Genomic DNA, 14,464 nt, shown 5'->3' with positions numbered 1-14,464 from the left:
TCTAGCGATCCGAAAGGCAGAGGTAGGGTCTGAAAACGGTTGTTGTTCACGGGACCGTGCAGGCCTAAACGCTGAACGGTTCTGTCACTCTCGATTGAATCCTCCGCTGCATCGTTTCACTGGAAAGGGAATAAAGAAACCTTCGGTCGGGCACATGCGCAGCACTAATTGCACCGATGCCATTTTTCTGCGCCACTTTCCTCTCGATTCGGTAATTTACATCAAACCGCCGCGATCTTGTCGCGGAAATTTCGTACTTAACACTTGCCCCTGCATCTTTGATCGGACTCATTAGTTCACGCGGCAGGATAGTTTCACTTTTCTATGCACTTTCGAAGCCGGGGCTGCATTAGATGGATCAATTATAATTCTCGATCTTGTAGAAGTTTCCTTTACACATCAAATTGAAAATATTGCGAAAATATAAAAACTGAATTTTCTTTTAAATTTCGAGTAAACGTGTTTCCGTTCGTTTCAGATTCTTCGTGGTTAATATTACATTCTAAAGTTAGCAGTAGAATTTTAAGGAAGTAATAAAATTTAAATTGCTTTAAGCTTGCCAATAACGATGAGTAATATATATCAATCTTCTACGTTTATAAACTAATAAATGATACACATGTACTTCTAGAAGTTATTACAGTGAAGTTAATCAACGGTACGCTTCTTCACGCTAGAAATTACTGTTACTCGGAGCAAATGTGCTCATAGTAACTGTAATTCGGAATCATCGTACGGAACAGCAAAATTATACTCATAGTACCACTATCTTTATTTATAAGATCAATATATAGTTGCTGGCATTTAATTAAGGTTTTTCTGGTAGAACCCTTCCTGCGAATGCTATTAAATCATCAGAATCAATCATTGAATCGAATTCTTTGTAATAAAAATAATTGAAGCGGAGCGGAGGCATGCTTATACAATTACAGGCATCCACGTGAGATAGCTTCCCTTGTTGTCCATAAATCGGATTTAATTTTTCGGTCATGGAAATCGCCAGTGATCCACAATATCGCAAAAAGAGGATAAAGAGTCGATTCCACAATAGTTTCGTTTCTAGGATTCGAAGTTCAGTAAGGTTTTATCTGCGGCCAGCAGAGCGGAGAAAACTATAGTTCCGAAGACACGGTTCGCAGATTGACGCGGAAAGACCGGGCACAATCGCCTCGGCAGAAACTTAGCGAGCGAGACAAACGATTCACAGACGACTGAGCTAAGCAAAATGCTCGGTGCTCCTGAGTTCGTGTAAACGACTGTTTACGCGGCTACGACTCGAATCAATTTTCAATAAAATTATGAAATGATTATACTAAATTTAACAAGAAGCGCGACGATTGGATAAACGGTTCATGAAAATGATCAATCGAAGCGTAGCAATATTGATTTATAAGTCCCTAGTTTATAGTAATTACAACATGAAAGTGAAAAGTAAAAAATTGGTACTTTTGGTTTAGTTAAAAGAGTTTTTATATTTTAACGATTCACCATTTTGGTGTCTCTGATATAGATTAGTATGGCCGTAGATATCAAGATAGCAAATAGCAGACGAAAATATATTTTTGCTCACCTGTTATTGGACTCCTGTATATAGTTACGTATCCAGTGTTTCACAATTGTATATTCTATTAATCTAAGGTTGACTGCATCTGCTTGTATCTACTAAAGACAACTGTTTCCGCTAATTTGAAACCAATTGTTTCACGATCTGATCTTAATCGCTTAAGCTTCTGTGGATTCAGATACAACTCTATCGGTTCTGTCGATTGCATAATGATCTGTAGCTCCTCATATTTCCTGCATTCAATTGCATTGAACTTAATGATCATTCTATTGAGTCATGTTGCTTTAATACTATATTGTTATATAGTATTCCTACACTTAAATGAACGTGTAACTTTCTCTTAGAATTTCGAGTTATTGTTTTAAAAATATATAGAGTAGTAAAAAGTAAATACACCGAAATGATTGCTACACCATATATTTCATAATCCATATGTCATAGGAATACAATTGATTGGTGATAATGTATAAATTAATAAAAGTAACGAATAATAAATATAATAGAATAAAATTCATACAATATTACATAATTACAATGAAACGCGATTGCACCTGCCCAACGTGATCATAATACTTCTACAGGCATTACACGCTCGCTACCATTAAACCGAGCAGTCTACCATTATTCTCAGATTCATTCACTTCCACGTATTCAAATTTGTCAATCAAATTCTATACTGTCCATGCCTTCCGTCGAACGATCTAACAATAAAAGCGAGGGACAAAGGAAGTTTTCATCGAGAGAATATGAGTTAACATTTAACTACAAAAATACATATAAAAAGTAATAAATCTACTACATATATGAAAACGCTTCGTTACATCTAATTATAATATTTTTACAATAGAACGATACGATCAGGTACTCCGAAGAAAATGAAATGTCACTTAGGACGCAATCACCGGCTTCCACGAGTTAGAATCGTCTTGAACGGGAGCTGATTGTGTCTCAGCCGACTGTAACATCGACGCTTCGGGTCTAAAGAAGTCTATAATCGGATGATAATTGTAGTTAACTCGCCTCTGCGTTTCTTGATATTCTTCGTCGAAGCCGCCATTTTGTAACCGCGACGATGCGTCGACGTCTAGGTCGTACGGCTGACTAAACCTATATAATTTGAAAAATTCATTACAATAAATTCAAATTTATTAGATATTGAAATAATGATATATTTATTAATGTAATATAATTGTAGTTTTTACTGTTGTTCTTCTTATGGGTTACCTGTTCACAATTGAACTATTGTTCAACGATTCCGTCTGTTCATCGGCATGCGACGTGGACTCTCTTCTGTACGGCGGTCTGCTCGGTCTGTTTGGTCTAGGTCCTTTCAACAATGGACCTGTGTATCCCGGTGCTCTTGTGTTCGGCGCGTGTTGCTGTGGCAACTTATTGTCAAAAGGCCTTGAACTTGAAGGTGAAGGCTTCTTTAATCTAGGTCTTATGGGAAGAGTGATGGATGGTCGGCTTGGCGTGGGCTCAATTGATGGTTTCTTATTGCTCGATCCTGTTCAGCAAAAAGGATGTCTGTTCATTCTACTTCTCTATATTTTAGTAAAATTAAACTTTTATTCAGTTCTAACCAATGAACTCTGTAATACAACTTCATACAAATTATTGTATTCCATTAGGAGTTACTGCTATAAAAATCTACATAACTATGTTTACTTGAGCTTATTGAAAATTGAAAAATTGAAAAACATAGGCAACCATGATATTCTTAGAAGATTAATTGATCGAACTTGTACCGATGGAGGTATCATATGCGGCTGAAAATTTGTTCAAATAGTTCAGCTTGGAGACATCTTCGTAATCTTCTTTTTGATCACTGCTAGTGATGAAGTCAGATCCAGGGAACTTTTCCTTGGTTTTCGGAGGTGGATCTTTTTGATGGGGAGGAAAGATGTCGGAGTAACCGTGGACGTGACAGCTGCAGCAAGACGGCACCTTGAAAATGTCCATGTGGAGGCCAAGTTTGCTGTCCCATGTTAATAGTCTGTGGTAATTATACACTTGCACGCAGGACGATCGGTAATTTTCGGAAATGAAGGAACAACTCGACTGCGCATTCCTGAGAAAGAAAAACAATGTTTACTTCTCGCTGTTGGTAGAATTAAATAGAAGTTATATTGTGGTTCTTCGATTGAACTGCGGAAGAAAGTGAAGCGTCAGTTGCCAAAGGAATTTGACTCGTCTACCGCAAACCATTCTGCATGAGGTGGATGTTTCGTTCACTCGTTTGTGACGAAGAGAAAATTTCGATTTCTACGATTCGAAAAAATTGGGCCATTTCTACGCAGTTTTTTGAGAAAGTGTTAACCGGCCGGATTGCTTCCGAAATGAAAGTATTGAGGTTTCAGAACACGTTAAGGAACTATTTGAGATTGTGAATGAAATAGTACAATGTAGAGATTGATGGTATTCGAAATGATAGTGATTAAATTACTGAATATGAAATTTTCCTTTACTTACAAACACTTTTCCAATCTCAACGTTTGCGTATGTTCACCAGTGTTTATGATATATTTCCAAACTCCAGAAGCTGCTCTAGCCAATTGCGGGCGCGCATATTTGATGACTGATGGACAGGTGAAGCCTTCTTCGACATTTTCGAACGGTGAGTTTGTGTCAGATCTCCTGGAATATAATTAAAGTTTCAAATAATTATGCTAAAGGCTGTCTTCGAAAATATAATAAATCCTAATTGTAATTCTAACTCAACAAAAATTCTTACAATCTTAAACATTAGAAATTTAAAATATTAATTTCCTATTAGCATAATTCTTTGCTCCTCTGTGAAGGCAATGCTCTGTGCTATCGAGCATTACCGTTAACGCAGTGAACATTCACTAGGGGCACAGTACACGCTCTCATTCTTGTGTATTCACTGAATTACTATCGAAAATAATAATTACTAGTAATGTATAAATAATTATATTTCACCTCCTGATTTCATTGCTCTCGTATCTGCTCTCATACGAGTACTTGTTTTCAAGGGGCAAAGAGACTGGCAGACTTTCGGCAGAATCGTCAAAATCCTGCGACTTGTAATCAGTTAGCAAGGCTGCGACCATTTCTTTGTTACCTCGTAAACTTCTGGTTATTGCCTCGCTAAAAAAGACTTATTACATTATTACCGATGTCAAATTACCACGAAAAGCAAATGAATGTCTTATCAAAGAAGTATCGAAATATTTCATCTTGTTCGACAAGATCTATGCTATCCGGATTTCACATTGTCATCCGCAAAGTTATGTGTCATAAAAAGAAAGAAACACTTCCTGCTTTCTCTATTGCCTCCACACTTTTTTCTGTCGCCCGTACTTCCACTGGTGTTTAATTAAGAATGAAAATAGTTATGAGAACGTAAAGCAGATATGGCAGTTGCGCAATGAATATACGAACGTGGAGAACAACTTGTGGAAAAAACTTTCTTCTATTTTAATGAGCCGCGAATTATGTCGTTACTATTGTAAAACCGTGCTTTTCTAATTGAAGCTACCTGTATTGTTTTCGTATTAGAGAAAGCGCATTGAAAATTAAGCGGAGGGAATAGTTGCGCAATCGTTCGGTTCCGGTGAAATGAGGGGAAAAGAATGATGCGATGCATACTGTGGATAATCTGCCGCTTCGAGGCAAACTGTCTTTGAGAAGAAAGTGCATTCTTTTTCGGTGGGATCTCTCTTCGGGTCGATTGGTCGCCTTGGTGGTCTGATCACTGATGATCTCGTCAAATCTGAAAAATCGCAGTCAATTATATTAGTAAATAGTAATTACAATTATAATAAAACATGGTTTACTCTTAAAATATTACAAATTTTAAAGTTACAAAGTTCACAAGTTACTTATAATAAATATAGAAATATAATATATCAGAGAAATTAAATTATCTTGAGTTACTCCTAATTGACATTAAAAAATTAATGATGTTAATATTGTAATAGACACATAACGTCAGTACCGAAAGAATTCAAAATATTGACCTGTGTAAACATTTCTTCGATTCGTCAGTGACGGTCTTCGCGGTGGAGGTGGTCGATAAGTGGGACGTTTCCTTAAATTTGGTCGAACGATCTTTAATTCTTGTGCCTGTAAAAAATCATGAAAGCAATGAAATATAGCCTACCGAAAAACGATTGGTTTTAGTAACGAGCGACGTAGGAGAAACGTAGATTTCTCCGTTTCCGATCTTCCATTTGGAAATCGGGAAATCCACGAATTCCTATCGCCAGAAAAATACATAAATTGCAATGTGAAAGTGCTCGTACAAGATCGTAGTCACGAACGAAAGTGTCCTCTTGGAAATTCCTAGATTCTAAGCGATAGTCGAGGGGAAACTGCTCCAACGTTACCTTAATCTCTGCTCGACCGGGCATATCTTTAACCTGATTCGATTTAGTTTTATCCGAACATCGCTTATAACGGTGAAATTGAATTAAATTTAAAGTAGAATCAATGATTCGAGTGGGTAAAACCAGAACCATACATAAATGAAAATTCTTCTCCGGCAAAGAAATAAGTTAACGAATAACAAATAGTTAAAACCATGTTTGAAACGGACGTGACGCTTGAGCGAAGTCAGCTCATAGTTTGAATAGAGGAATGTTTATTCAGAATAGAAAAGAAAATTTTCACTGTGACTTGGTATAGAGAAAAGTTTTCAATACGACTTTCTAACAGTCTTTTGTGACTGAAGGTAAACAGACTGTCAGCCGCTCACGCTTCGTTATTGCGTACTAATATTGACCCTCCAACCAGAAGTCGGAGTGCAGTAAACTGTTCTCTAATCATAACTTCTGTTTAATGAGGCGGTAAACTCGAATTTATAGAAGACCGTTTCAAGTGAAGAAAGTCTGACGAAAGAATGACGAAGACGTATCCAACTTTTATAGATATTTAATAGATTCTATATTCAAACTTGCATAGAAAATATATATGGAATCATTGACTACTTATATTAAATAAATATTAAATATTATGATTATTTAATATGTTACCTCTGGTAATTCCTCCGGTATCTCTTCATCATCTATAACATCCTCGGTTATGACTTTCGCAATGTCCGCATTGAGCGGGAGTGCAAGTCCTCTAGTAGCGTTCTGTCGACTACCATTGACGATGGAGGAACGAAGCTTTTTTGAAAGGAAACGAATTGTTTAATAAATGTTAAATCGAGTATTAGATTGTAATTTACGTGTAGTATCAATTCTTCTCACGAATGGAATAGCATAAACGAAGACCTACATTTTTTCTCAACAAATTCTAACTCTCGAATAGTTTTAACTATAATTATTACTAGACTACATGCTTTTATAGATTCTTAGAAAATTTAACAGTGCAAAATTGCACAGAATGCGCAGAGTGTGAAAAATATACGAAATTCACGAACTGTGCTTTTTATATTTGTTAGTAAAAGCCATTTCCTATTGTAAATCTGGTTTCCTAATTCTATTCTAAAACTGAAATATGTATAAATATTCACAGTCTGATTATCACTGTCAGCGTGCCATGTCATCAACCAGAAATTTCTTTCGCTCACCAAAATCTTCGCCGTCCTGTTCTTGAACTCCTCGCCGTTGATCTTGATGGACGCGACAGTTGTCTGATGCTGTTCTTTACGGTCGTTAAAGTCTGCATCATCTTTCAGATCTTTCTCAGCACCGACATTAATCGAGGATAGTAGCACGACTGCCTACAAAACGAAACGGTCGTAATTATTCCTGTGTTTGCGTTACGATAAACTTGTTTATATGCTGTGTAATAATATTATTCATCAAGAAACTAGCCATCGGAAGAATAAAAGTCGATCGATTGCTGCTTGAAATGTTTTCATGAAGAAGCTATCGTTATCAGTTTCCGAATCGATTTATTACAATTCCTAACGAAGACATTTAGTTCCCTAACGAAGTTTAATATTCCAAGTTCCTGCACAACATAGTGATAACATATTCTTTTAAGAAATCCTTCCAAACCTTTTAATGGTACGGCTAACGAATGATTTTATAATAATTTCAAGAAGTGAACTGCGGCACAACTGCGCGGCTTCGACGTCATACACGTGGATTTTAATTACACAACGAGATAAAACGAGGACTCGGACAGCGCCTAATTAGTATTCCAAACGAGGACACTAACTGCTTCAGCATAAAGCCATTAAATTAATCAGTCTCGTTAATAACCTTTGGCTAATTCTAAATTACGGTACGCCTAACGACCGATACTATATCATAACGCGATTTAAAACGAGGTGCGCGGGGTACCTACCGGTAAAAAACGAATCCCCGGCTTTTTTCGCTCCTCATCCTCCTCCATTCGACCGGCGCAATTAATTCTTTTCCGTTAAGAAGTAGAATTTACGAGCCCCCCGGTAGCGGGAGAATAAAGAAAGAAGATTCTTGATAAAGATTCATTCGTGTCCCGAAACTGGTATTGCCTGTTTTATTTCTTCCTCCTTTTTATTCCCGCGTATTCTCCGGGTGCAATGTACCACCGTAAGAGGCATTATCGTCCACGGGCCATCGTTCCAACGAAGAAGACCGTTTCCCTCTTGTAATCGCAATTCGCGCGATTCGAAGGATAGGATTTTCCGAACGAGACAATAGCACAATTCCTTCATTATGAGCGCGGGAATTGATACCGGGGATGAGTTACGCGAGCTTTTCGCGGGCCAGGTATCGCGGAAGGAATCTCGTTTCGCCGTCAAACGGGCGGAAATGACGGCGCGATGCGCAAATTGACGCGTAATGCTATCTATCGGATCGAGAGTTTCACTCTCGACAGTCGTAGCTAATGGCAGATGCGAGCCTAACCGGCGACTCCATTGCTTTGCCCGTCGCCCGAATAGTCTGCCGGTCATGAATATTCATGTATGCAAATTAAGAAGCACCGCTGAAAATCTGATACGTCTTAGTTACCAATAAATGTATTTTATGGTATTATGGATACCGCGAACGGGAAATTTTTATTTGAAACGGGAAAAAGGGATTCAGGACACGAGTAACTGCCGTGATGGAAATAACGGAAGTAAGGATGTACGCGAATAAATTTGGGAGTTCTATTTTTAGGATACTGATCGTTTCGTTAGGTAGTATTATATTTTGATTCGTCATCAAGATCTAATGTCTCGGTTATTAATGATTGGTGTTACGTTTGGATTTCTATTATTCCTTTTGTAAAGTCCATTACGTTACATTTACACTCGCAATGCGATAATTATGTAAGTTACATTTTTATCAAAATTCCTATCGCGATCTGACGATTAATTGAGATCGATGAGTTGATTGTTGTGTTAAAGTAAGAGGGAAAAGGATACACGAAATCGTTTCTTTTTGTAACATAAGTTTAACGATACCGAAGTGTAAATCGCAATATCTTGCAGGTGAAAACATGCAATTTATATTGTTTTGCTTTACAGCCATAGTTAGTGCTATCGCATCTTGCAAATTGAAGGTTTGCAAAGCCGTGAAACGGTCGCGCGCATTTGTATGTTTCCTTTACGACGGTTGATTGGGTCTTAGTAAAATATTCTTACCAAAACGAACTCGTGAAAAATAACTCCTGCCCTATATAAATTGTAACGTCGATCTAATGACACGGTTGAGTTGAAATCGTAAGTTTTCCATCGAGCGACGCGGGAAAAGAGAATAAGGAAAACGTAGCCCACGATCGCCGAGACCGACGGAACAGGTGAAAGTTACGTTGTTCCAAATGTCCGACTAGTTCCGAACAAAAATAAGCATTTACGTCGCCGTAGTCGATATTCATTAAGATGATATCCGGCTGGAACTACGAGATACGCAATCGTTAAACCGTATATCCCGCCGATCGGCTCAATGAATCATTGATTAATTGGTGGCTGTGCATCGGTTCGGTGCGGATTTTCATTTATTTCGTCTGTCTAGTTTCTCTCTTCGAATTTGAATAAAACGGTTGTGTAACTTTCACCCTGATACGAAATTACCGAGCTAGGGTAACTTTCTAAAATATAAATTTTTGACAATGTAGCTTAGCGGGCTTCAACGATTCTAGTGAAAGTAGCTAATTAATATTGCATATTACCGTGAAATTTGATTGAAATTCATAAAGGGAAGAGGAAGACGAGGAAATTCAGAAGTTCAAGTTTTTCGGCATCTTTAAATTAAGATAGAAAATTAGAAACTCATCTATGTCAGAATTATTTTGTACATATTCTATGAACAGCTTCCAATTTGAGTCAATTTCAAAATCAAATCACGTGTCATTAATGTCGAAACGAAATATTTTGACTGATTGCAACGAACATTCGAAATCAGATTCAGTTTAATTGGATCATATCAATCCTGGGTGGTCCCATATATTTACAGAAAGAGCCCCGGGGTACTGTACGTTGAACATATCTGATTTGGCGCTGTCAATTTTGCCACTGCTGCGGGCATCGCTGATGGCATTGATGTATGGCAACGAAATGTTGTGTTCTTACTAGTATTCTTGGGTACAACTATGATCAATCTTGTCTGAACCTAGGAGATTATTAGTTTCATTTCTTTCCCTTCCCATTGGAAAATTGAATAATAATTAAAGAGGAATATTAATAATAATTACTGTTATCATTGAAATCAATCAAATAACTACTATCAATATATAATAATACAACAAATAATAATTTCTTTCATCGTATATCAAAATTAATTTACTTCTATTGTACAATACATTATATAACTATGGTTTCTCTTCCCCTCTTGTCTCGAGAGAAATATTTTCCACAGAATTTGACAAATTCCAATGATTACATTACAAAAATTCTCTGAGCTTTTCAGCGAGTATCGTCCAAGGGACTGTTTCTTTATAAAGTGAGCTCTGATAAGCTTGAAAGCCCAAGTGTGATAATAACAGCGCGACAAAAGTGTGCGCGGTGTCAAGAAGTGGACAATGTAAAAGCACGCGCTAAGACCAGATGCATTATGCTACGTGAAATAACCGTAAAAGTGGAAATTCCAACATATCCTCTGCTGTTTGCAATCAGCGCTGACCCAGTAACCATGATGCTCACCAGGAGGAAGAGCTACGATTTCACTGACTGATCCTTTTCTTATGTATCGTTGTTCGTCATCGCTTCTTAGCTAATAGTCTACAATTTTCAGGATGTTTCGTAACTCTCTATTATAGTTATGACTGTTCGTTATCAAACAGCCGTAGGAATCCTTTCCGTTATGTTGCTTAAAATATATTAGCTGTGAGAAATTCGCCTGTTTTGTTTCGCTGACCCTTTACGAAACGCTTCACGTAAACTGCGTAGGTAAATGCCACATGCACTTGTAGCGAAGACGAGTACGTAGAATTATAAGACAATGGAAAATAGAATAGAACAGAAGAATCTAAGGATACTGTTATCTTACTTTCAACTGATTAAAATTCTTAAGAGGAAAAGAAATTTTGGTGTCTCGTGTTTCTGTAAATTGCTTCGGGAAAAAGGTTTTCTGCGACGATATGCAACTTAACAACTAACCCTACCGGTGAGACGACCGTATTTAAAATTCTGCGTTTTCTTTTCTTCATTTAACACGTTAAATGCCGCGCAATATCGTAGAGCAAAATGTAGAAAACGGAAAAAGTATAATATTAAATCATTTGATTGACTTGTATTATTATATAGCTAGATGTCACCGCATTATATAGCATGTTTTATAATATAGAAATGTTTTCAAATAATCATGGTTTAATTGAGTGAACTATAGTAATTCGATTTGGTTGGGGGTCACCGGTGACCCCCATGACATTCAACGTGTTAATTTCATATCCATTCCTATATTGTCCGATTAATTGGTTTTCCAATTATCATCCTTCCTTTTGTTTCTGTTTCCACTAAACAAAAATGTATCATGTAATGTGCCACTATGGTTAGTGTTAATTGCCCGACCTTCATTTGCACTGAATAATCGAGAAATTCTTCAGGATTAGAATCACGCAATGGTTTTGGTTTCTGCGGCGACCTGACTTCTCAGTGCGTGTATTTACATTCAATTTTAATTTAATTGCAGAAACCAACGACTTTCGAATGGTTTGATTACACTTTCACACGCAATTTATACTGAATCATGAATTTTGAAAGGAAGGACTGATTTATGGGTTGGTCCCCGAAGTATCGATGCGTCGCTTGAAAATGAAAATGGTGCAGCCGTAAACTGCAACTTTCTATTATAACGTCCACCGCGTGCATAGACGCGTGTCTGATCATTTCTGCGCGTACGAGCGTTTTCTTGTCGAGAGAGACATCTGGCTTAATGCGCTTATGACTTTCATTATCAACTTTCGTGGATGTTAGATTATCATCGGGAACTTTCACCGGGATTATCGAGTCCGGGAGATAAATGCTCGTCGTAAATTACAAGTCACAGTGAATCTTCCGCTACGTGGCGGCGGATCAAACGAAATACCCTGCGATGACGAAGAAAAAGTATTTTAATCTCGCTCGAAGCTGCTGACTGTTCGTGTTCTTGTCTGTCGATTATCGAAATATTTTCAAAATAAACATTCAAACGTACATTATAACACTTAAAGTAAATAGTACGTAATACCTTTCCAATTGTGTTCATTTATCAACGTCGTTTATAATAACAATCCAACCGTCATGAAATCTGTTATGACATTAACTTCAAATAACATATCATTCGTCAAACCATTTTATTCTTCTGCTGCTGACGCAATTTAATCTGATTTCCTTGAAACCTGTCTTCAAAAAGTGAACTGAATAACAGTAAAACAATTATATTCGCTGTTTAAAAGAAATATTACAAATTTTACAGGTGTGTTCAGATTTTCGTGACTGGTTTCAGTGAAAAATGCGATTATGGAAATAGCAAGCTAGACATGCAACTTCACGTTGGCTAGTTGAGAAAATGTTTCACTCGCAACCACACGAGAGCGAACTCGGTATCCCGCAGCGATTCAGAGGAAGATATTTACTTTTCCTGGTTCCGACAGATTACCGGATCAAGGCCACGCAAAGGTTGTTCCACTTTATTCCAAGAGAACGAGCAGACGCGGTCAGGTGGACGGACAGTCAGTCACCTTTTAAAGATGAAAACACCGGATCGCGTCTGCGACTCCGAATCGGAAGGACCTGCGCGTTAAAAGGCGATTCGACATCTTTCCCGGTATTTTATACGCGAAGCTAAACGTCACGGGAATACTCGCAGCTGTCAAATAAATTCAGCGTAACATCGACTTCTGTGAGGCGTACTATAAATTTCCTATGAATCTCTCCCTGCTGGAAGCTTCCAAAGAAAGTAGTATCTACATCGACAATTTGGGTCTGCGGAATACATTACGGGACGCGTTCTTTGTTACTTTATTGGTCGATTCTCGTGATGAAGCAATTATACGGTCGAGCGTACATGAGATGGCCGAATTATTACAAGAAAGTATCGTGTAATTAAAATAAAATACGTTCTGCTACCATGGAAAATACCGTGAAAGTCATACCGTGATCATGAATTAAACTTCCACGCTACGATTGACAGTTCTTGTTAGAATCAAAACGTAATAAATATAAACGTTCACGGTAATAAATCGACTTGATTAAGTCCCGTTAGAATCCACGAGATGCAGAAATATTAATAGAATATAAACATGATATATCTAACAGAGTAATCACTATAACAAATTTTAACAAATACTTCAGTCTCATAAAACAAATCACTTCGGTGTCAAACATTTCTGAATAGTGGAGCATGCCAATTCAGTAGCAAACACTAAAATTTTTTTAATAATCCCTACCACTTAGTACCAATCACGACATCCACAATACAAGAATAAAACAAACTCAAGCAACTTACCACCGAAAACAGAAGAAATCCCCGCGTCATCATTGCTTCCCGTGTATTCTCTCATCAACTCGCTCCTTGAAAATCCGCGGAACAATATTCACTGTCACTCTCAATTGACGATCAATCTCTACCAATGATTCCTCGAAGGAAATACAATTTCATCACTGGGTCCTCAAACCTACTTCAAATCCCGTGACACCCTGTTCACCGAGTTCCCCGCGAGATACAGAGTTCCTCGAGTTTCACGTACTCCTCAAAGCCTCTCCCTTATTAATTCTTCGCGCCGCGCACAGTACAATTTATTAGGGTTTCGTGTGGCAGCGGAGAGAGACAGCGGCTCCACGCGTGTACCGTCGCGAGATGAAAAATTCTGCGGTCGCGGAGGCAGCACTGGCTCTTCTTCTTTGAGCCGGCGGTGAACGCGCGCGCGTACCGTCTCCTCGTCTTCATCGTGGCAGGGGAAGGAGATGCCGAGGAAGAAGAAGAAGAAGAAGAAGAAGAAGAATCGATGCGACGCCAGGCCGGCCGGGTCCTCACGTGGGGATAATGTAAGTAGGAACGAGCGTGGCTCGTCCTGCGTGTTCCCCGCTTCGCGCGCGGAGCCGTGACCGAGAAAACCGGACGGCGGATAAGCGTGTCGTATCCGAGAGGAGGAAGAAGTCGGCCATCCGACCCTCTCCTCCTTCCTACGCTCCGCTCCGAAGAGAGCAGCCGCAGCCGCGGCGGTGGTCGCCCGCGTCACCCTTGATGTGACAGCACGTCTCGTTTTCTTCGCGATAGTCGCTGATTGACTCATCTGCCTCCTTCTTTTCTTCTTTCAACACTCTTTATCGCGAACTCGCCTCGTTGTTCTGCTCTCCCTGTACCTCTTGATTCTGCACGCCTTCGTTTTCATTGTTTTTCTAGCGACTATAGGGAAAGCTGCGGTGGGGATCAGAAGGTGTGAATTCATGGGGACTCGAGGAGGGAGACTGTTGGAGTGGAAGTATCGGTGGGGAATAATTTTTTTGGTGTTCCTGTTGTTTTGAATGATTAATTAATTGACCTTCCGTTGATTGTTTTGGTGATTTTTATGGATGAATGGGATATTTAAGGG

General features: G+C 38.5%; 1 protein-coding gene across 1 annotated transcript; it reads right to left on the bottom strand.

Annotated features, from left to right (window-relative positions):
- Positions 1 to 1,991: 1,991 nt before the first annotated feature.
- Positions 1,992 to 13,813, bottom strand: NT1 (Neurotrophin 1). The gene is made up of 10 exons (XM_031985466.2): positions 13,378 to 13,813; positions 7,104 to 7,256; positions 6,562 to 6,696; positions 5,548 to 5,653; positions 5,177 to 5,300; positions 4,508 to 4,675; positions 4,037 to 4,201; positions 3,313 to 3,635; positions 2,789 to 3,071; positions 1,992 to 2,671 (listed from the first exon to the last, which is right to left on the bottom strand). Exons 1-10 carry the CDS (start codon positions 13,408 to 13,410, stop codon positions 2,452 to 2,454), a joined length of 1,710 nt encoding a protein of 569 aa, XP_031841326.1. The 5' UTR covers positions 13,411 to 13,813; the 3' UTR covers positions 1,992 to 2,451.
- Between the last annotated feature and the right edge of the window lie 651 nt (positions 13,814 to 14,464).

This window comes from Nomia melanderi, chromosome 5, assembly GCF_051020985.1.
Source record: "Nomia melanderi isolate GNS246 chromosome 5, iyNomMela1, whole genome shotgun sequence".
Classification (NCBI taxonomy): Eukaryota; Metazoa; Arthropoda; class Insecta; order Hymenoptera; family Halictidae; genus Nomia; species Nomia melanderi.
Note: the sequence above shows the minus strand (reverse complement) of the source record. Positions and strands in the feature narration are given on the sequence as shown.

What these genes read in the sequence shown, in the direction of transcription:
- NT1 (XM_031985466.2), bottom strand. Translation starts at nt 13,410, where the DNA reads ATGATGACGCGGGGATTTCTTCTGTTTTCGGTG. An exon ending in ACAGGACGGCGAAGATTTTG is followed by an intron (nt 6,697 to 7,103) that starts GTGAGCGAAAGA and finishes CTTTCAAAAAAG; the next exon opens with CTTCGTTCCTCCATCGTCAA. An exon ending in GAGAGCAATGAAATCAGGAG is followed by an intron (nt 4,202 to 4,507) that starts GTGAAATATAAT and finishes ATTATATTCCAG; the next exon opens with GAGATCTGACACAAACTCAC.